General features: G+C 43.3%; 3 protein-coding genes across 4 annotated transcripts in view; 1 reads left to right on the top strand and 2 right to left on the bottom strand.

The window, feature by feature from the left end:
* LOC113021870 (keratin, type II cytoskeletal 8-like) overlaps nucleotides 1-21,771 on the bottom strand; it is a 76,284-nt gene extending 54,513 nt beyond the window's left edge. Inside the window, exon 1 of the mRNA XM_026166689.1 lies at nucleotides 21,749-21,771. The gene's annotated coding sequence lies outside the window, so the exon portion shown is untranslated. The remainder of the gene's footprint in view (nucleotides 1-21,748) is intronic.
* Nucleotides 288-22,058, bottom strand: LOC113021877 (deoxyribonuclease-1-like). Of its 2 annotated transcripts, none has more exons than XM_026166700.1 (11): nucleotides 21,985-22,058; nucleotides 21,749-21,843; nucleotides 4,374-4,470; nucleotides 3,772-3,870; nucleotides 3,376-3,470; nucleotides 3,133-3,219; nucleotides 2,160-2,266; nucleotides 1,860-1,972; nucleotides 1,261-1,415; nucleotides 818-914; nucleotides 288-719 (listed from the first exon to the last, which is right to left on the bottom strand). In XM_026166700.1, the coding sequence occupies exons 4-11, from the start codon at nucleotides 3,850-3,852 to the stop codon at nucleotides 666-668; spliced, it is 789 nt and encodes a 262-aa protein (XP_026022485.1). In that variant the 5' UTR covers nucleotides 3,853-3,870; nucleotides 4,374-4,470; nucleotides 21,749-21,843; nucleotides 21,985-22,058; the 3' UTR covers nucleotides 288-665. The 2 variants fall into 2 exon arrangements, with proteins under 2 accessions (XP_026022485.1, XP_026022484.1); XM_026166699.1 differs by having other exon boundaries at nucleotides 3,772-3,857.
* LOC113021875 (granzyme B-like) lies at nucleotides 20,673-22,636 on the top strand. The gene is made up of 5 exons (XM_026166697.1): nucleotides 20,673-20,737; nucleotides 20,826-20,973; nucleotides 21,284-21,416; nucleotides 21,629-21,883; nucleotides 21,998-22,636. Exons 1-5 carry the CDS (start codon nucleotides 20,680-20,682, stop codon nucleotides 22,208-22,210), a joined length of 807 nt encoding a protein of 268 aa, XP_026022482.1. The 5' UTR covers nucleotides 20,673-20,679; the 3' UTR covers nucleotides 22,211-22,636.
* The last annotated feature ends 215 nt before the right edge of the window (nucleotides 22,637-22,851 follow it).

Here is a 22,851-nt window from a genome sequence, read left to right as displayed (position 1 = left end):
ACTGAATGACTGAATGAGCAAAGCATACAGTGACAACCTAACATCAACAACAATGACACGACAATGAACTGATGAATCTGAGGGACTTCAATACACAGACTGAATGATTAGTGATTAGAGACCGGTGAGTGAATGGTTGAACATAATCTAACTAATGACACATAAAAGTAACAGGAACAGAACAACAGAAAATGAGAACGAGTGACAAAATAAACTGAACCTGAACAAGCTGAAAACACTGGGTTACTGACCCAGGAACCCTGACAATTCATGCTCCACTTGTCCAGTCATTGCATAAAATTGAACATGAAAGAAAAACAAAGCAAGTTGTGCGTGGATGTAAAGGTTTATTTGCCATTGTGTTGGTTGATTGAAACCCAGGGGATCAATTCAATCCTATTTTTTTCTATGAAGTTCATCCAAAAACACAGTTGTTAATTTTACTAAAAGGCAGAGTGCCTCATTTACTCTTCTTTGACATAAAATTGCACATAATATGAAAAAAAGACAGCAAAAACTATTTTAACATGAACCGTTATATAACTACACATATAAGACACATACATGGTTCCTGATTAAAACTGGGGGTGAAATTTGTTTGCTATCTCACTTCAAGGCAGGTTCTCAATGTAAAAATAAAGCTTTTTTCTATAATTCTTCATACGTTAATTGTCCCGAAGCTCCACCTCCACGGGGTAGTGGTCACTGACGGATCGAGTCTACAAGTAGAAAAACATGGCAAACAGCGGTGAAGTGAGATGTTTGCACGTAAACATTGCCATGTTGAATTAAATGTTTTTAATATTAAATGTCTTACTGTGTCATAATTTAGGCGGTACGCTCTTTTGAAGTCGAAAGGCTTTGCAGAGCCAGGAACAACTGCGTCATTCATCCTCTTTCCAAACACAACAATCCTGTTGGCAGGAAATAGAGTCACAATCATGCATTCATTTGACTTTGCCTGTTGTTTAACATGCAGATGACAATTTGCCATCAAGAAGCATTTCACTTTCTTTGTTTTAAGTCTGTAATGAAACAGAACTAGGGAGGTGTAGGCAGTGAAACCATTGTGAGGCAGGAGGGGCGGTGATTGTTTTTTCAGCATAGAAACAGATCTTGCCCACCCTGATTTCCTAATCTTAAAATAGGAAAGTATTTATATTTATAAATAATAACTATTTAGATATTCAAATATTTTCTAAGCTAAAAATAAAATCGTGTGACTCTGAGCAAGACAACAACAACATAAAGAAAAGATACCTGTCATATGTATGGTCATTAAGGTCACTAGTAGTGGTGTCAGCGTCTTCATCTATCAACCAAAAGTAGGGACGAGAGCTCATTCTGATGTTTGTCCTTTTAGTACTTGACAGGTAACGTCCATCCGCATTGAAGTCCCCCAAAATCATGATGCTCTGAAAGACAATATATATGAAAATACAAAGGTAAATATTTTATAACAATATCATTTAATATAATTTTGTTCTCCAGTCTTTAGATTTGAGCACATTTCAGATTTTTCATTTTAGTTACGCTCATATGTCAAACATAATAACGGCACAGGTTTGGTTTTCAAAGAACAAATTAATTTAAATAACTTGAGAAGCAAATTATCTTGACTTCTTGTCAACAATAACTTTATCTTAACAAATAAAAAATAATTTACTGTTATAAAATTTGTCCACAGCCTGCTGTTGGGAAGTGCTTGAAGTCTAGAATGACAATCAGATCAATGATTGTAACTATCAATCATTTCATGACCTTTTCTGCTCTAATCAACATATTATTGTTATTATTGTTATTTAGCATCGTAAACAAATCCATTCTGTAAATTCGTCACTCTTTCATTTCCAGCCTACATTAGTGCCCCATCTCCTTCTTGCATCTTGGACCACATTATGAAGAGCACGCAGCTCATGTTCAGCATCCTTTGGTTTGGTGTGGACGGGAATCAGAACAAGCTTCTTCACAACTGGAAGCACAAACATAACCAGTTAGTTACAGGTGAACATGCACAGTAGTACTTGTTTATTTGTATACTTGTATGGACATTCATGGACAATTTATCCTGTATCCTGGAAGAAGGAGCAGCGTCACCAGTTTCAAACTGGTCCCTGTGAATGTAGAAGTAGAGGACAAAAGCTCACACTCATACATACGTCTGGCTGAACGGCGGCGAAACTGCACAATAAAGGGCTCTCTGGCAAGCACATCTTTGTTTTCTTCTTCATATTGGTAACGGTCAATCACACTCATTTCATCCTGTCTGAGACAGAAAATACACACACATCTGTTTCCCTCATGCTAACATATAGCCAAGGTCTCAGCCCAAACTGAGATGACTTATATCGTTAGAAGTTGCTTATTGTTGTGAATCTTGTGCTGTCTGAGGAAGTCTGAGGCCAGGAATAGGGTGGAGTCCCGACTCCAGGTTTTTGACTCTTAGTGTGTCGGGGTGTTGGTGTATCATGTCTCTCTGCTGGCTGGGGAACGCCTCCGTGTCCTCCCAGAACAGCTGGAGTAGGTGAAGGAGAGGAGGTGGTTTTTCTAAAAGCCATGTTCACCTATTCTCTTAAACATTCATAGAGTGCTTTTATTTCTTTTAAAGGAAAAAATATCTAATGCAATAAATGTTGAAGAGTCTCCCCTTAGACCAGAGGTGGGCAATTCCAGGCCCTGAGGGCCGGGGTCCTGCAGGTTTTAGATCTCACCTTGGGTCAACACACCTGAATCACATGATTAGTTCGTTACCAGGCCTCTGGAGAACTTCAGGACACGTTGAGGAGCTAATTTAGCCATTTAAATCAGCTGTGTTGGTTCAAGGACACATCTAAAACCTGCAGGGACACCAGCCCTCGAGACCTGGAGTTGCCCACCTCTGCCTTAGACTGTTGCTCCTGCATTCTGGACCCGGATAAGTGGCATAAAATGGACGGTGGAAGAATAAAAGTTAATATTTTGGTTTGAAGAATATCTGAAATCATTTCTGTGGATTATCTTAAACTTTTTAAAAAATGTTTTATTTTCCTTAAAATCTTCTCCTAAATGCAATGATCTGTCTTGACAGATTTGAGCTTTTAATTCCGGACATGTGAGACATCTATGAAACATATGAATGTCAGATGATTGTACCTGTAGAAGAAGACAAACTGCTCCCTGTAGGAATGTCGTCCTACTGGGGCACCGATCTCCATCCTGTATGGACGAGATCTGTTCCCTCTGTTCAAAAACAGACATAACTGTAGTTCAGTTTTATTTTTGGGAGGTTTTGTACATATTGTGTGTTTGGCATTACAGCAGGAATACTGTTGTTGTCAGTTAGTTCCAGTGGTCAGCAGGTGTAAATGCCTGTTAATGTGGTTTGTGATGACTTTCCTGTGTCTGTTGAGCTCTGTGAGAAATTTGCTCATTGCCCTGTCATTGGGATCCCGGACCTCCAGTAACACCACCACACTGTACCGAGACACAATCTAAGAGAAACACACAACCCACTTAGTAAAAATACATTTAAGAAATAAAAGTCTGGTGCAACAGTTCAGCAACCACTGGGAATCCAACACATCAACTTTTACAAGCCAGTGTGAACAAACTTAAATAACTCTGTATACTGCAAAAATGGCCTGACGTCACACACTTAAAAGTCAGCAACTCTTATTGTGGCAATACGTTCTATAATTAAGTGTTTGAATATGTTGATGACACAAACACACCTCAACAATAAAACAGCATCATAATTTAATCAAATTAAGTTGTAAATGTCTCATGACTTACCTTGATTAGATTATTTCGTACAATATCTTTGTTGAGTTTTCTCACTCCAAGATTCTTGACATTGAAGGCTGCGATCTTCATTCTGACTGTAAAACCAAACTTTTGAGAATATCACAGCATTTACATAATTTCAGAGGCTTTAACATCAATGAGAATGCTAACCATACTTAGACACAGTGCTTTGTGTCTAAGCTCACACTTGCCCAGAGCGGCCTCTGAAAGGCGTCAGCCCTGACTTTAACCCTTACTCAGGTAAGCTACTAAGAAGGTGATGGTGGTGGATGTATTAGACCTGTCCTTTCACTTTTTAGTTTGGTTTGGGCACCTGGCTGCCAAATTGATAATTGTTTGACTTAAAATAAACCATTTTACAATGTTAACTAGAAGTCAAACTTCAAAAGTAAAATTCAAATTCAAAGAAAGAAAAATGAAAACAACTAAATATAAGAGGCTGAGAGAAAATGTCTGGCTGGTTTCCCGCCAATTCTGACCTGGCATCACACAATCAAAAGTCCAGTAAAATGAAAAGAAGCTCAATCACCACTTTGAATACTGAAGCAATTTTTTAAAGAAAGAAACAGAAAATAAAGAAAAGAACTCACCAATTAGGTTAAGATCAATAACCTCAAATGTCTGAAGACAGAGAGAGCTGAAAGAGGTCCTTCACTGTCAGTGGAAAAAGGACGACTGACTGAGAGTCTAAGCAGGAAAGGAAACGTCCGTGTTAAACCACACAGCCAATAAAACTGGCTCACAGACACAGTGAGAGAAAAGCTGGCACGGATCATTTAGCATTTGAAAAACTGGATATTTCCCTTTGGAGCGGTGGAGTCCAAAACTGAGCTAAAAGAGAAGTAAAAATCTTTAAATGGAAACAAAGAACTACACATTTCTTTGACTGGATGTGTAATTTTATGTGATAGAATAATACACATAGGCAAAGTGCACACATAACCCTGGGAGCCCTTTATGTATGTAATATACATGTATGCTTTATGTACATTACATAATTGTATACATGTACTTATGTGAACAATTATAACATAAAGTGTAAAGGTATCTTTAAAAAGTCTGTAAATGATTGAATCATGTTAAAATAATGAGAACTATTAATCAGATGTTAAATGTGTTCTGTGAATGTTTATGACACACCAGAGATAAATCTCATGTCAACAGTCGACATTTTCCTAAGAATATTTGATGCTTTCAACATCTGCCAAAGAGAATATACTCTTTGTGTAAAAGTTCAGGATGTTTGAAATGAACTGAGGATTTCACTGAGACACCTGAAGGGCCTTTGATGGTCAGTGAAATGGAAGCGTCTGATAGTTTGAGGTAGTTAAGCTGAGTGATAATGTTGTGTGTGTGTATTTGTGTATGAGTGTGTGTGTGTGTGTGTGTGTGTGTGTGTGTGTGTGTGTGTGTGTGTGTGTGTGTGTGTGTGTGTGTGTGTGTGTGTGTGTTGTAGTACAAGACATGCACAACATCTTGCTGTTGTTCTTCCATCCCAGCTGCTGCTCATAGAGGATCTCTAACATTTCAGGGTTTTTATTTTACAGTACAGGTAAGTAATTGCCTTGAAATGGCCGGTTCCTCATTAGTTGTTAGAAACAGCTTCTTTCTGTCACCTCAAAATATCCACAATATTTACACAAACTTTCTGTTTGAAAGTATGAAGAATTTTAGAGTTGTTCTCTGAAACAATTGGTGCTGTTTTCAGTGGACTGTTTTTTGTGGTTGTTTTTTTTTATATACTTTTGTTTTCTTTATTTTTCTTCAAACAGTAAAGTGGCCGTTGGTACTCCTCAAGCTGGCTCATTGATAATATCTGAAGAAACATTATATATGAATCAGGGCAGATTTTTGTCAACTGCATAAATCTTTGGAAACTTAAAGCATCCCACCAGTGATGCGACTCGATCAGAGTGGTTGGTTGAATGAAATAAATAACTGGATAGTTAATATTCAACGTATCGACATCATTAACGTCATTAACCTTGGAACAGAACCTTTTGTATTTGTTCTAACGATGTAAACTTTAAATGTGTGTTTGCAGTTTCAGTTATAGATAAAAATGACAAATATATGGCCAGTTATCAAGATGAGGTACCGTTAGTTGGGCAAGACCTTTTTTTAGCAAACGCTGTAGCAAACGGATGTTTCCGTCTTGTCATATTTTCAAGGGGAAACTGTTTAGTAACAATGGTAACAAAGTGTTTACAACAAAGTCAGTCATGTCACTTGATTTCTTCCATGTTTCTGGGAAAAGCAAAATATAGAGCACTCATACAAAATGTTATATTGTGGTCTTTTAGTTCTCCCTGCTGACATCTTCAGGTTTTGTCTCGTCTCTTTCTCTCTGCTTCAGTTTCTGTCTCTCCTCTCTTCTATCTGTGATTTTTGTTGTTGTTCGTGCTCCCTGTTGGGCCTTATTTCAGGGTCTTGGCCTTTGCTCTACACACCTGAGGAAATCACCCACCTGTCTCACATGATCTTATCAGCTTAAGGTAGTGGCTGGCACCTGAAGTCATTTGCTGGCCTTTATGCTTTGAGGAAACTTACTGTGTGTTTTTCCCTGTGTACAGACTCCCTGTAGTGCGGCGAGCCTGCATGAGTTAAGAGTGTACTGACCCGAAGAGAGGTGGATGTTATGGATGCCTGTTCCCTTTAAGAACCCTAGATCCCCATTCCCCATTAGTTTTGGATTATATCTTAAAATCCTTTCCAAGGACTACTTTGAACCTTTTATAAAATGAGTCAGAGCTCAAATGAAGCTGTTTGGTATGACACACAAACCTGCAGAACTGTAATGGGTTTCCACCTTTAGGTGGTGCTGTAGAAACACCAGAGACAAGCAGATTAAACTGTTCAAACATACTTTTTTAAATCCTACAACACGTCATGCTCTACTGCTGTCCTCCGTGTATATTTCCCCAGTCACGTTTGTGTTTGATCCCCCACCCCCTCACAAGGACAGAGGAAGACCTTTGAAACCCCCTCCCCCTCCCCAGTGTCTACCTCAATCTATAGGTGCTGTTTTGTCTCCCTTTTCTGTTCCCATGTTCCTCTCCTTGTGTTTCATTCCATGTCTCCCCTTTCCTCTTATGAAAAGCCTTGCTCTAAATGAGCTTCTTTTTCATATGCCACTCTAACTCCCGTATGTCACACATGTTAGCCAAAGTGGTTAGTAAGAAAAAGCTACACTACAGAGGTTCCTTAAGGTTACTTGGTTACTTGCTAATGCGAGCTCTGTTTTAGCAAATGCACAGACTGTAACTGTTATAGACAGTGTTGTTGTTAATGTATGTTTGGGGGCGTTGCACCCCGGAACCTTCAGTGGTTTTTCAGGGTTCTCCCTGCCGGAATGTTATGTGTGGGACAGTTTCCTGTATGTATGCGACTGGCTGTGGTTGTTTCTAAAAGTGGTCAGTAAACGTCCTAAAACTGGCACTTGAGTTTCCGAGTATTTTTATCCTGAGGTTATAACAATAACTAATTTCACAACCATTTCTTATTTGGCCCTCTGAGCTCACAGAGAGTATAAAAACATCTGTCGCAGCCTGTAAGCGAAACATAGCTTTTAAACGAAATTGTCACGGCTTGCTGGGGCAGACCGTGTGTGTGAGTGAGTGAGTGAGGACACGGAGGAGACAAAACTGAGTTTAAACGAAAAGCAAGCCTTTATTATGGCTGATGTCTCCAAGCATGACATCCCGGTGCATTTCAGACCCAGCAACACGCTCAGACAAAAACTGGTTCACCCGAAAGACAAAACGCCAAAACACAGACTTAACAATGTGGTGTATGCTGTACAGTGCAGCGAGGAATGCCCAGACCTCTACATTGGAGAGACCAAACAGCCACTTCACAAGCGCATGGCACAACACAGAAGAGCCACCTCCACAGGACAAGACTCAGCAGTCCATCTGCATCTTAAGGTCAAAGGTCACTCTTACGAGGATGCCAATGTTCACATTTTGGACAGAGAGGACAGATGGTTTGAAAGAGGAGTGAAAGAAGCCATCTATGTCCACTGTGAGCGACCATCTTTGAACAGAGGCGGTGGTTTACGACACCAACTCTCTGCCATCTATAATCCAGTTTTGAGTTCCCTCCCCAGACGCCTGAATGCCCACTCACATCCTGGGCCATCTGACCTCAGGAATTCGCATGATAAGGTGGGGCCAGGTTTCACAATGAACTCACCCGAAACTCTGGCTGATTGGGACCCACACCCAGTTTCACACCTTGGCTCAGGCGATTAGAGGATCATCAGGGGGTCCTTTTGTCCCTCTGTGGGGGGTATCTCCCACTAGGTTTATATCTGGGACTCTCCACCATTTGACCTTAGAACTGAAGAAGCTTCTCGGATGAGAGGTGAAACGTCTTCAAGTAACTTAAAGAAGTCCAGACGCTTTTCTTTGCAAGCTCCTTTGACTTTTCTTTGTACACATGACAATAAATGTGTTGAATCTTGAATCTTTAATGACTTGTAATTGGCAAATTTAGCAAGCAGTTTCCCTGTCAAACCCAAACCTCCTGATCACGACTATTTTTGTTTTGTTTTTTGCAACCATGGTGACAGTTTTGATGGTGATGGTGATAATGCTGAAATTTCAAAAGAAATGGGTTGGGGTTTTTTTTTTCTTTCTTTTTTTTTTTTAGAAATCATTATGGTGACAGTTATTCTTGAAATTTAAAGAAAAAGAAAAAGATATGGGCTCATTTTTGTGGTCACATTAAATAAATCATGAAGTTTATTTCATAAAACTTTGTCATACAATGTGTAAGAAAGGAGGATTATCAGTGTTAAGCTCATTGGCCAATGACTTGCTCGACAAATCGAGCAAACAGTTTGACTGTCAGCTCGAGATCTCCTCATCAGGTCTGTTTTTTTTTTGTTCTATTTGCAGCCAGGATGATGAAGGCGATAATCTTGAAACCTGTGATGGTTACATCAGCTTTTCATGGTGTCTTTGTTTAGCACAGTGGTTTCCTGTCAGTTTTTCATCAGGTGTGTCCACAATGCATCTTTGCAAAAACCCTAAAAAACCGTGTGACTTTTTTGGGGGGGGGTAACAACAATAACATTAATCATATTTATATTTATAAAAAGGTGCAATAATGATAATAATGTTTAATAATAACAGTGTGCAATAAACATACACTTATTCTTCTTGTTATTACTTAAGTTAAGTTATTGTGTCTTGTCGTGTTGTGTTGTACGTAGTGCCAACGTGGGACAGTTTTCCAATTTCATTGTACTATTGTACTATGTATGACTGTGCAGTGACAATAAAGTTATCTTATATTATTTTAGGTGGAGGTATGCGAGAGGGCGAGGCAAGATCGTGGAGGTCTGGGCAAGTATGAGAATGATCCAGTCCAGAAAGAATGTGGTGAAGCAAGGAGGCAGGTAGGTGAGTGTGAGTGTAGAATCCATACCAGAGATGTTGCTGAGAAGGCAGCAGACGAGACCAGTGATCGAATGGTGAATAACTGTAGGTAGTTGGAGGGAATGATCTGTGGACTCGACAACAGACAAAGGGCAAAGGACTCGTGATCACCGGTTTAAACTGTGACACGCAGAAGGTCAGGTGAATACTTTAGTTTTCAGGCCCCTCTTCTGTGGAACCAGCTTCCACTTTGGATTCAGGAGACAGACACTATCTCTACTTTTAAGATTAGGCTTCAAACTTTCCTTTTTGCTAAAGGATATAGTTAGGGCTGGATTAGGTGAATCCTCCCTTAGTTATGCTGCAATACATGTAGGCTGTTGGGGGATTCCCATGATGCACTGAATATTTCTTTTTCAGTTACCGTTCTCACTAACTATGTGTTAATAGACCTCTCTGCATTGAATCGTGCCTGCTTTTAATCTCTGTCTCTCTTCCACAGCATGTCCTGTCTTCCTTCTCTCACCCCAACCGGCCGCAGCAGATGGCCCCACCCCTCCTTGAGCCTGGTTCTGCCGGAGGTTTCTTCCTGTTAAAAGAGAGTTTTTCCTTCATGCTTGCTTGCTTGCTCATAGGGAATCATCTGATTGAGTTTTTCTCTGTATGTATTACTGTAGGGTCTACCTTACAATATAAAGCGCCTTGAGGCGACTGTTGTTGTGATTTGGCACTGTATAAATGAAATTAAATGAAACTGAATTCAATTAAGTTCAATTGATAATTTTGTCCACCTCGAATTGCTCAATGTACTGAGGCGACGGCTTACGGGACTCAGTTCTGGGCAATATGGGAATATCCCTGGAAGCCAGCCATACCTTTTGTTCAGGAGCATACGTGGGTTTGGCTGAGCGGTGCTGGTTGGCATACTGGCGCTGGCAGCTGGCTGACCTGAGAAGCGCTCGCCATGTTCATGGGGTGGGGTGGTAAGGTGTCTTTAATGAATACCTCTGTGCGTATAAGAGAGAGATCTGTGACGGATTCACTGGTGCTAGTAGATTTGACTGGCTCTGGGGGACACGCCAATACAAGGCAATTTGCATGACAAAAAAGGCTCCAGCTCGACACCCTTTGCCCCGCCCAATCTAGATGGGCATTTTATACTTTTAACCAAAGAAATCCTAAAATGAGACGGGTACTAGGGGACTGGTGTGTAAAAATCGCTAGTGTTTCTTTGTTATTTCCCAATGTAACTAGTTTGAGGGGTTCAGTTTGGTGCGTGATATGAGCAAGGATGCGATCATTTAATGCCTTGGCGGGAATGGTGGTGGATTGAGCTAGCATAGCGGAAGATTCAACTGTTGTGCAAGGCCAGAATCTATTAGATTTTGCTCAGCCCAAGAATCGACTAGGGCTTGGAACGAGTGGGTATCTTGTCCTACCAACTGAGAGACCGGAAGCTGAAGATGGGGTTTATGGTTACTGTGTGTACCCCCGAATCTGCCGGCAGGCAGATCCTTTTAGTTTTTTTGGATGCGAAGAAATTAAATGTTCAAGCTGTCCACAATAGAAGCGCTCTCTGTCTTCCAGGGATAACTGCATCAGCTCTGGAACTGAATCACTTCTTTTGTTTTTGTTTTTTGAGCGAGGCAAACTCCTCAAACGATGATGGCTTGTCGCATGAAGCGAGTTGATCTTCAAAACGTCATTTAGGGATTGTAAATAGACCCCCTGAAGTGCGTGATCGGAGCAGCCGATCAACTGTGCCTCAACTGGGGCAGTACGAAAATCTATGAGATGGTCCGCCATCCTGCATCTGCCCTGATGGAATCCTCACAGTGTAACAGGGTCATAAATCACATCTTGTTATAATTACACAAAATGTGTTCTAAACCCCCAAACTGTTCCTTTTATACCTGCTTTTAGGACCTCCAAACCTGTAGTTATGTTCATTATCAGTTAGCGCCCCTCCTCATTGTTCTTCTTCGTTGGTGCAACCCTATAAATACAGTGTACCCCTTTTGCCTCTCCCCTTTTCTACAATTCCCCTGTGGGAGAGGTTGGTGTCATTTCTTTCCAACACTGTAAAACACACATATAATTCATATTTAGCCACCCTGATGTTTCTGATTGCAATTTTAGTTCAATTATTGTCATCATTATGCCTGTTTTTTGTTAGATGCTTTAAATGTGTAGTACGTGTGTGCCACATATGTGTTCTAGGAAACGTGAACGCTAGCATGAATAGATAATTCTTGCTAGCTTGGAAGTTGTGGTGGGTTGAGCTAACTCTCTTCCCCAATGTTTGTATTTGGTCATAGGAGCTGGAGTGGGCAAGCTATGGAGGTACTGAGATCCAGCAGGAAGCTCAGAGGGGACAGGGCCATCTCTATCGTGGCTCCTAAATTGTGGAATAATTTGCCCTTGAACGTTAGAGAGGCCCCTTCACTGTCCACTTTCAAATTGCGTTTTAAAACCCACTTTTATTCTTTGGCTTTTAATCTCAGTGAGACTTAGTATTCGCTTGTAATGAAATTATTTAATTAATTATTTTACTTTTTCTTTTATTTATATCTTATGTACTTGTCATGGTCCAGGTGAGTGCTGGGTTTTCCTGTGTGCTAGTAATCCATCACTGGGCAGTCACAACACCCCCCTCGTTTGTGGCACCTGTGTGTAATCAGCTGGCAGGCTCTTAAGATCAGCGTTCTCAAACATTCATCGCCGGAACGTCAGCTAACCCACCTTTTCAGCAGGTTTTGAGTCTCGCTGTCATTAACCACTCTACTTCCTGTCACTGGTTTGTTTTCTGTACTCAGCGCTACTCGACTGCCTGCCTCCCTGCCCAGCACTTCACAGTGTGGTGGGCAAGGAGGCGAACTGTATGCGCACTGGTTTAGCCTCACCCGGACCTCTATTTTCCCCAAAGCCTCGCCTTCTACCCAGACAATGACTTTGAGAGTGTAACCCTGTAACCCTCTACCTTGTGTGCCTGCTCCGCACAATACCTAGTGTCGTGCTCAGGCTATTTTCCCCAGCCAGCTAAAGAGACTTTTTCCCTTTGGACTCTGCTGCCGCACACGCGGTGTGATTCTTGTGTTCATGCTTGACTATTATTGTGGAGATTGTTCTAGCCCAGTCGAGTGCTTCATAGCTTTGTTTACTTTCTCAGCATCCCTCGCAGGAGTTTTGTCTTGTAGTTTTTGCCAGTCTCAGTGAGTATTTAGTTACAGGTACTTAGAGCCCATATATGAAGCTTGCGTTAGTTTATTAGGTTGATTTAATTCAGAGGTCAAGTGTTTTCCCTCTCGCCCTTTTTTCACCACTTTCACTGTGTGCCACTTTTGTGCCAAAATTGCTGCTGGTATGTTGGGGTTTCTCCCAGTGGACAAGAGGGTTGGTTCCCTTCGCCTTCGGGTCAGGGAATGGGTCCTGACAGTCGTCTGTGCTTATGTGCCGAGCGGCAGTTCAGAGTACCCAGTCTTCTTGGAGTCCCTGGGTAGGACACTGGAGGGTGCTCCCCCAAGGGAACTGTGTTGTTCTGCTGGGAGACTTCAATGCTCACATGGGCAAAGACAGTGAGACCTGGAAGGGCGAGATTGGGAGGAACGGCCTCTCGGATCTGAACCCGAGTGCTGTTTTGTTATTGGACTTCTGTGCAAACAATAGTGGTGCAACGGATCACGGTTGATCCGTAATCCGAACCGATCCCACTCCACGGTTCGGCACGCAAGTGATCCGAAGATTCGAAAAAGAAGAAAAAAGTATGTGTATGGTGCGCGTGGTCAGTTTGTCCAGCGATAGTTATGGCCAGCACTGGAGGAGCAGAGGAGTTTGCGGTGTTTAAGCAGCCTTTTGCTGCCCTATCCGACTGGGCTAAAGCTATTGCAAAAGCTATTGGGGTGTTTAGCTGCAGACGGGAGGCCGTATTCTGTTGTGCAAAACAAGGGGTTTAAACTAGACAACGCGTTAGTTGACTCATTGATGCCGTGCAGCTGCGTTAATGCAGGTGGAGTCTGCTTCTACATTAATGAAGGTTGGTGTACTGATGTCACAGTGTTACAGAAACACTGCAGCCCACACTTGGAAAGTTTTTTCATCAACTGTAAACCTTTTTATTCACCGCGGGAGTTTTCTTCCTTCATGCTGGTCGGAGTTTACATCCCTCCACAGGCCAACGCGAACAATGCACTGTGCGAGCTGGCTGACCAGATTACTACCCTGGAGAGGAAATTCCCAGATTCCTTTACAATTATTCTTGGGGATTTTAACAGAGCAAACCTAAACTACGAACTCCCTAAATACAGACAGCATATAGACTGCCCCACCAGGGACAACATCATACTGGATCACTGCTACACCACTCTAAAAGATGCCTATCACTCTGTGCCCTGGGCAGCTTTGGGACATTCTGATCACTGCATGGTCCATCTTATTCCAGTTTATAGGCAAAAACTCAAACGTGCCAAGCCTGTAGTCAAAACTGTGAAGAAGTGGACTAACGCAGCAAAGCAGGAACTGCAGGACTGTTTTGACTCCACTGATTGGACTGCCAACAAAGACCTTTTGCACATACAACAACAATAAACCATGGTTCACTCCTAAACTCCAACATCTTCGTAAGGCCAAGGAGGACGCCTACAGAAGTGGTGACAGGGCCCTCTACAAGCAAGCCAGGAACACACTGACCAAGGAGATCAAAGCAGCTAAAAGGATCTACTCCCAGAAGCTGGAAGAACGGCTCTCAGCCAACGATCCTGCATCAGTGTGGAGGGGCCTGCAGGAAATCACCAGCTACAGACGCCCCCCACCCACTATTGAAGCAAACAAAGACCTGGCCAACGAGTTAAACACTTTCTATTGCAGGTTTGAGACGGACAGACTCCCACGCCCCACCCTCCCCTCCCCAGGGACATTGCTTCAGACATTGACCCCCAACACACCTTCCACCTCTCCCCCCTTCACCCTCCCCAATCCAGCCTCAACGACCACCCTCACCCTCCCCAATCCAGACCTAACGACCACCACCGCCCTCCCCAATCAAGACTCAACGACCACCCCCACCCTTCCCAATCCAGACTCAACGACCACCACCACCCTCTCCAATCCAGACTCAACGACCTCCACCACACCTCTCACCCCCCTTTCCTCCTCCCTGAAACTCAGAATACACACTCAGGATGTGAGCCGACTATTCCAGAAACAGAAGCCCAGGAAAGCCCCCGGACCAGACGGCGTCTCAAAACCTGTTCTGAACAGCTGGCTCCCATCTTTACTCGCATCTTCAACAGATCCCTGGAGCTGTGTGAAGTTCCCTCCTGCTTCAAACGCTCCACCATCATCCCTGTTCCCAAGAAACCCACCATCACAGGACTGAATGACTATCAGAATCAGAATCAGAATCAGAATACTTTATTGATCCCTGGGGGAAATTATTTTTTGTTACAGTGCTCCATTTTAAACCAACATTAAGACAAGACAGACAATACGCTAACTAAGAATAGTACAATATATACATATATATACATACATACATACATAAGTCACTTATAAATAAATATTTGGAAAAGAAACATGTGTAGTTGTAGCAGCAAACAGTGTGTTAAGTGGATGCGTTGTACAGGGAGATGGCCACAGGCAGGAATGATTTCCTGTGTCGTTCAGTGGTGCTTTTCGGTAATCTCAGTCTCTCACTGAACGAGCTCCTGTGACTGACCAACATGTCATGGAGTGGGTGGGAGGTGTTATCCAACATTGTCTTTATCTTGGACAGCATCCGCCTCTCCGACACCACCTTGAGGGAGTCCAGCTCCATCCCCACAACATTGCTGGCCTTACGGATCAGTTTATTAAGTCTGTTGGCATCTGCGACCCTCAGCCTGCTCCCCCAGCATGCAACAGCATAGAGGATCGCACTGGCCACCACAGACTCATAGAAAATCCTCAGCATTTTCTGGCAGATGTTGAAGGACCTCAGTCGCCTCAAAAAATAGAGACGACTCTGGCCCTTCCTGTAAAGTGCTGTGGTGTTTTTAGTCCAGTCCAGTTTATTGTCAATGTGTACTCCAAGGTATTTATAGTCCTCCACAATGTCAACACTGACCCCCTGGATTGAAACAGGGGTCAAGTGTTTCCTGGTCTTCCTGAAGTCCACGATCAGTTCCTTGGTCTTTGCCACGTTGAGCTGCAGATGATTCTGCTCACACCACGTGACAAAGGAGTCGACCACAGCCCGGTACTCTGTCTCATCATCCCTGCTGATGCATCCAACCACCGCAGAGTCATCAGAAAACTTCTGAAGATGGCAGGTCTCTGTGCAGTGGCTGAAGTCTGTGGTGTAGAGGGTGAAGAGGAAGGGGGAGAGGACAGTCCCCTGTGGTGCCCCTGTGTTGCTAATCACCTTGTCAGACACACACTGTGGGAGACGTACATATTGTGGTCTTCCTGTCAGGTAATCAACAATCCAGGACACCAGAGAAGCATCCACCTGCATCGCTGCTAACTTATCACCCAGGAGGGTCGGCCTGATGGTGTTGAAAGCACTGGAAAAGTCAAAAAACATGACCCTCACAGTGCTCGCCGGCTGGTCTAGATGGGTGTAGACACGATTGAGCAGGTAGATGATGGCGTCCTCTGTTCCGAGACGAGGCTGATAAGCGAACTGAAGGGGATCCAGATGTGGTCTTACTATGGGTCGCAGCTGGTCCAGGATGAGCCTTTCCAGGGTCTTCATGATGTGGGAGGTCAGTGCCACGGGCCTGTAATCCTGGGGGCCACTGGGACGAGGCGTCTTTGGTACAGGGACGAGGCATGATGTCTTCCACATCACCGGGACCCTCTGCAGACTCAGACTCAGCATAAACAGTTTATGAAAGACTCCACACAGCTGGGGGGCACAGGCCTTGAGGACAAGGGGACTCACTCCGTCTGGTCCAGCAGACTTGCCTGAGTGAAGTCTCCTCATTTGCATCTCAACCTGGTATTGAGTGAAGGTGATGGGTGGGGGAGGGGTGTCAGGAATCTCACAGGAGGCAACATGTGAAGAGAGAGGCTGGCACAGTGGTGTGGCTCTGGATTCCAGGCTGACTGCAGGTGAGGTTGTGGGGGTGGGAGCAGACACTGTGGTGTCGAATCTATTGAAAAACAGATTCAACTCGTCGGCTCTATTCTCACCTCCCTCAGCTCCCCTGCTGTTGGTTGGCCTGAATCCAGTGATGGTCTTCATGCCCCTCCACACCTCTCTCATGCTGTTCTGCTGGAGTTTCCACTCCAGCTTCCTCCTGTAATTGTCCTTAGCCTCTCTGATCTTGTCCTTTAGTAACACCTGGACCTTCCTCACCTCCTCTTTGTTGCCCCCTCTGAAAGCCCTCTTCTTGTTGTTGAGGAGGGCTTTGATGTCCTTAGTCACCCACGGCTTGTTATTTGGGTAACAATGAACAGTCTGAGCTGGAACAATGGAGTCGGTGCAGAAAGTTATGTAGTCTGTGATACACTCAGTAAGCCCATTGATGTCCTCGGCGTGAGGCTCACAGAGTGTTTCCCAGTCGGTCACCTCGAAACAGCCCTGTAGTTCCGCTATTGCCTCCTCTGACCACCTCCTAACAGTCCTGGTGGTCACAGGTTCCCTCCTCACAATTGGCACATAGCGGGGGGTGAGGTGAATCAGGTTATGATCTGACCTACCAAGTGGGGGGAGGGAGGAGGAGCTGTATGCATCCTTGACGTTAGCATACAGTAAGTCTAAAGTTTTCTCTCCCCTGGTGGGACAGTCCACATATTGTTTGAATGTTGGTAGTGTATTGTCCAGTGATACATGGTTGAAGTCACCCGAGATCACAATAAAGGCACTCGGGTGCTGAGTCTGTAGCCGAGCTATGGCAGAGTGGATAGTGTCACATGCAGCTGTGGGGTTAGCAGAGGGGGGAACATAAACAGCCACCAAGATGACGTGAGAGAATTCCCTGGGTAAATAATACGGCCTGAGTCCAACAGCACACAGTTCAGTGTCCGGGCAACAAATCCTTTCTTTGATTGTTATGTTGGCAGGGTTACACCACCGGTTGTTAACTAAAACAGCAAGCCCACCTCCTTTACGCTTACCGCTAGCGATGCTGTCCTTGTCCGCCCGAACAGTGTGGAAGCCTTCCACGGAAGCATTCTCATCGGGAATGACCTGGTGCAGCCATGATTCGGTGAAACACATCAGGCTACACTCTCGGTATTCCCTCTGACTCCGTACCAGTGCTGAGAGCTCGTCGATTTTACTTGCCAACGATCGCACATTTCCCATCACGATAGACGGCAGACACGGTTTAAACCTCCTCCTCGCTTCGAGCCTCCGCTGTCTCACCGTCACCTTTTTTCTTCTCTTCTGTCCTTGACCTCTGCATCCCCGATGTGTTTTCCTCCAAATTTCAGCTGGTACTTCTGCGGGCACTTCTGCGGGCCTGGCCAGCGAGCCGGCCGGCATCAGGGCGATCAGCTGATCTCTGGAGTAAACAGTCCGTGCGTGTAGGAGATGTGCCGCGGTCCCGTTCCATGATAAAAGTAACAGTTCCACGGCCACCAGAAGAACAAAAACTCTCTCAATCCACATGATTGAGTAAGAGATAGAAAACGGAGGAAAATACAAGTCAGAAAAAAAAAAGAATACGTAAGAAAAAAGAGCTAAACTAAGAGAAAAGCAGGAGCGACTGTAACAGGCTGCACGCTGGTTGGCGCATGCGCACTAGGAAAAAAGGAAAAAAAAACAAAAAAACAAAACAAAAAAAACTACAGACTACAGACCTGTCGCCTTGACGTCTGTGGTCATGAAATCCTTCGAACGACTGGTGTTAGCCCATCTGAAAGACATTACAGGCCACCAGCTGGACCCTCTGCAGTTTGTCTACCGGGCAAACAGGTCGGTGGATGATGCAGTGAACATGGGGCTGCATTACATCCTGCAACACCTTGACCGCCCGGGAACTTATGCCAGGGTCCTGTATGTGGACTTTAGTTCGGCTTTTAACACCATTGTGCCTGAACTTCTTTCCTCCAAACTCTCCCAGCTCAGCGTGTCACCAGCTACCTGTCAGTGGATCACCAGCTTCCTGACAGACAGAAAGCAACAAGTGAGGCTGGGGTAGATCACCTCTGAAACCCGGTCCCTCAGTATTGGTGCCCCTCAAGGATATGTCCTCTCACCACTACTGTTCTCCTTCTACACTAACGACTGCACCTCCAAGAACTCGGCTGTCAAACTCCTAAAGTTTGCAGATGACACCACTGTCATTGGCCTCATTCAAGATGGTGATGAGTCTGCATACCGGCAGGAAGTTGAGCGGCTGGTACTCTGGTGCAGTCAGCACAATCTGGAGCTGAACACTCTTAAGACTGTAGAGATGACAGTGGACTTCAGGAGACATCCCTCAACTCTGCTCCCCCTCACCATATCAGACAGCCCTGTGTCAACTGTGAAGACCTTCAAGTTCCTGGGTACAACCATCTCCCAGGACCTGAAGTGGGAGACCAACATCAACTCCATCCTCAAAAAGACCCAGCAGAGGATGTACTTCCTGAGACAACTGGGGAAGTACAGTCTTCCACAGGAGCTGCTGATCCAGTTCTACACTGCGGTCATTGAGTCTGTCCTGTGCTCCTCCATCACAGTCTGGTATGGAGCAGCCACAAAACAGGACAGGAGCAGACTGCAGCGGACTGTACGGGCAGCAGAAAGGATCATCGGCGCCCCTCTGCCCTCCATCCAGGATCTGTACCTCTCAAGAACCAGGAAACGGGCAGGGAAAATCATCACAGACCCCTCACACCCTGGACACAGACTTTTTGATCTGCTGCCCTCTGGGGGCAGCAGATTCTGATTCTGATTCTGGTTATGGCATTAACATCATTTTAACGAGATTTACGCTGACAGCACTAGTTTAAACTATGATGAGGTGCTTGAGCCACGCTATGACATCCCGTTGCGCGTCCACCTTAGTGACAAGATTGCTCCAAGCATGTATGAACAGGAAAAGTTTAAAGTTATGGCTGAGGCATCTTCTGTTGCCCTAACTACAAATGGGTGGACCTCCAGGACAACGGAAAGCTACGTGACCGTGACCGCTCATTATATCACAGCGGAGTGGTAGATAGAAAGCCCTGCACTGCTCTATATTGCTTAATTTGTTTTTATATAATTGCGTGGAATGAGTCTTGAGTTGAATGATTTTAATAGGCAAAAAATACTTAAATAAGTAAATGGCAAGTTAAATTTTTGTCTTCTTTTTTTTTCTGCTGATCCAAAAATTGATTTGATCCGTGATGAAAAAACGTGATCCGATCCGAACCGTGAGACTTTTGATCCGTTGCACCACTGGCAAACAACAGTTTGGCCATAACGAACACCAGTTTTAAATATTAAACTGCACCATGCTTAACCATGCTGAAATTGGGTTGATTTTTTTTCTAACATGAAACATAAAAACCGGAAAACACTGCCCACAACCACCAAATGGGTGGACCTCTAAACAAACACAAACCTGGTTTTAGAAAGAAAATACGCACACAAATAAGAAAGAGATGGTCATTTCAGCATTTGTAACTGAACACAATCTGGAACCCAAGCCTTTTTCTGCATATTTGTAATAACCTAAGATCCAAATTTACTTATTTCTATTTATAGTCATTTCAATAAGCTGAGAGAAGATTAGTCAGTCCATGAAAGGATCAAATGTCACAGATATCAGTGGCAACAGGTCTGAATCATGAATCCAATATAGACAGAGGAAGTCAGGAAGGAGGTAAAATAATGAGTGTCTACATCCATCCATAAGAATGGATGTAGACAGGGATAGCTCAGTAGGTAGAGTGGTGGCCCCATGATCGGAAGGTCGGGGGTTCAACTCCACTGAACGGCTACCCTGAGGTACCCCTGAGCAAGGGACCGTCCCTACACACTGCTCCCCGGGCGCTGCATTGTTGGCTGCCCACTGCTTCACTGGGTGAATGGGTTAAATGCAGAGGAACTATTTCCCTATGGGGACTAACACATTACATTATTACATTACATTACAAGAAATGGTGGTACATTTCAGCCAGTGGAGTTTTTATTCATCTTGCACTACCATCTGGAAAGCATCTAATTTACTCTTTCTCCAAGATTGCAGCATGACAACATGACTCTTGTTAAAACAAAAAACAAATGTGAAAATCCTCAAGTATCTATTTGAGCCCTTCACTTTGATTTTGGTTTTTCTAGTTCCAAGCTAAAGCATCTTGTCCACCCATAGAAAAAGAAAGAGAGTAAGCAGAACATTTAGCAGTACTTTGTTTGAAATTCAATACTGTTAATGAGAAATGGGTGCGCATATAACAGATGGTGATAGATAGGAGTAGTGAAGTATTTGCTGTGAAAATTTTCAAAACCACATTACTCACAGGAAGTCGTTAAAAGTCAGATATTAGTCAGTACAAACTGCTTAAAAGGACTGACCCGTCGGTCTCAAGTTAACAGATCGAGCATTTTACCAGCGAGATGTTTGCTCTGCAACAATTTGCGGTGATTCATGCGCTGACATTCCTCGGGCAAAATGGTAAGTTGCACCATGAATACTCTTCTCCAGCCTGCATGTGGAATATTTATGTTTTTATTTTCATTTTCTTTTCTCCTAATGCTATTAGCCCTGGGAAGTGAAATTATAAATGGGAAAATAGCCCCAGACAACAAAATGCTGTATATGGCATCAGTGCAGGATTACAGAGGCTACCATATTTGTGGAGGATTTCTCGTGTCTGAGAACTTTGTAATGACTGCTGCACACTGTGACCTGTAAGTAATCTTTGCTCGAGGGAAATTTCTAATTAGACCATTTTTTTTCCCAAAATGTCCCAATGTCCTATATAAATATATATATAAATACATGTATATATATTTACTACTGTATAATGCAATGGTCATAATTTAAGTTACAGTTCTTCCTTTACAAACTGAAACCATGAGAATTTTTGTAAAACTTATGCTAAGATCTTGAAGTAAAACTGAATTTAACTATAAAGAAATGTATCCATATTTTATTCATCATGTTGTTTATGTAACTTCAGAAAATCTGCTGATGAGCTCAGAATTACATTTTATTCAGGTATCCTACATACGTAGTCCTTGGTAACCACCATCTGAGGAGTGCTGATAAGCTCGTGATACGGATTGCAGAGAAATACAAACACCCATGTTATCGGAATGTTGGCCGTGGATACGACATCATGCTTTTAAAAGTAAGGTTTATTATTTTTGTTTTCTCACATCACACTGGAAGTTTTATATCTTTGAGTGTTTGCATTTACAATATGCTGATTGAAAAACACATTTCTAGTTGAGGTAAAAAGTGCTTACTTAAAAAAAAAAAGATAAATGATAGATGTTCTGTATTGCAGTTACATGGTTTTCACGTATTCTTAATCTTTACTCTTTAATTCTGTGCCTCTAGCTGTCTACACCTGTCCGACCAAGCAAAACAATTAAATTCATTCGACTTCCCTTCCGTGAAATGACATTAAATGAAATTGAGAAGTGTCGAGTGGCTGGATGGGGTAAGATAAACACTTACGGTAGAAGTGTTGATGACCTGAGAGTGGTGCGTGTGTCGGTCATCAGCCCACAAGTCTGCAGGGAAAGATGGGGTGGTCTTCCTCCCAATATTATCTGTGCAGGTGGATACAACACAACAAAAGGATTCTGTCAGGTACCTTTTCTGTCCTTCCCTTTTAAAATCTTGCTAACTGCTCTGTTGTTGAGGAATATATGAGCAGCCTGCATTAAGTATCATATGAACAAAATACATACTTCCTCCTTACAGGGTGATTCTGGTGGCCCTCTGGTCTGCAAGGGAATGGCTGTCGGTATTGTTTCTTTCAACAAACGGCTTCCTGGAACCGAGCTGGGAAATTGTAACTATCCGGACGTCCCCAATGTCTATACAGATATCTCAAAACACCTTCACTGGATCAGGAGGATTCTCCAGGGGGAAAAAGTTAAATCTTACACAAAGCTTTGCGTCAGCACACTGTAAGTGTGCAAGCTATGCCTCTGTCAGTGTTTGCTCTCAATGCAGAATAAAGAAAATGTTTCAAATATTGTTTTCTTACACAAACCTTTGCATCAGCACACTGTTAGTGTGCAAGCTATGCCTCTGTCAATGTTTGCTCTCAATGCAGAATAAAGAAAATGTTTCAAATATTGTTTCTGTGCACGAACAATATTTATTATGACTTCAAATAACTACCTATCTAAGTAGTTTACCATGGAAAATTAATTCCATGCATTACTAATATCTCTAAACTCCTTTTCACTTCTACAGTGCATTAATCCTGATTTATCTAGTACAATGAATACAAAAGACTAACTGGGGGTATTTTAGTATCACAGTGAACCACCTGATGTGGTTTTCAGTTAAATCTCTAATAAGCCAAACAAATAGAAGCTTTGACGTTTTAATACAAGTACTACATCTAACTACAGTAACTCTTTTTAAAATTAATAGTAAGATCATGAATATTGAACATCCTGACGTCTTCTCTTGGTTGGCGTGTGGGTGCCTGCCCTCGCTTCCTTTTTGTTCCCACATTCTTCTTCTGTTGTCTGTCTGGCTCATCTTTTTTCTTCTTCTGTGCTCCCGCTGGCTTGGCCGCCATCTTTGGTGACCCTGCCGGT

The sequence above is a fragment of the Astatotilapia calliptera genome, chromosome 5 (genome assembly GCF_900246225.1).
Source record: "Astatotilapia calliptera chromosome 5, fAstCal1.2, whole genome shotgun sequence".
Classification (NCBI taxonomy): domain Eukaryota; kingdom Metazoa; phylum Chordata; class Actinopteri; order Cichliformes; family Cichlidae; genus Astatotilapia; species Astatotilapia calliptera.
Note: the sequence above shows the minus strand (reverse complement) of the source record. Positions and strands in the feature narration are given on the sequence as shown.

Excerpts from the sequence above, each read along its gene's own strand:
- LOC113021877 (XM_026166700.1), bottom strand. The coding sequence starts at position 3,852 with ATGAAGATCGCAGCCTTCAATGTCAAGAATCTTGGAGTGAGAAAACTC. Across the intron at positions 1,973-2,159 it reads TCGCCGCCGTTCAGCCAGAC|TTGTGAAGAAGCTTGTTCTG; the intron begins GTATGTATGAGT and ends TTGTGCTTCCAG. Across the intron at positions 1,416-1,859 it reads GAAGGAGATGGGGCACTAAT|AGCATCATGATTTTGGGGGA; the intron begins GTAGGCTGGAAA and ends ATTGTCTTTCAG.
- LOC113021875 (XM_026166697.1), top strand. The coding sequence starts at position 20,680 with ATGTTTGCTCTGCAACAATTTGCGGTGATTCATGCGCTGACATTCCTC. Across the intron at positions 20,974-21,283 it reads ACTGCTGCACACTGTGACCT|GTATCCTACATACGTAGTCC; the intron begins GTAAGTAATCTT and ends CATTTTATTCAG. Across the intron at positions 21,417-21,628 it reads ACGACATCATGCTTTTAAAA|CTGTCTACACCTGTCCGACC; the intron begins GTAAGGTTTATT and ends CTGTGCCTCTAG.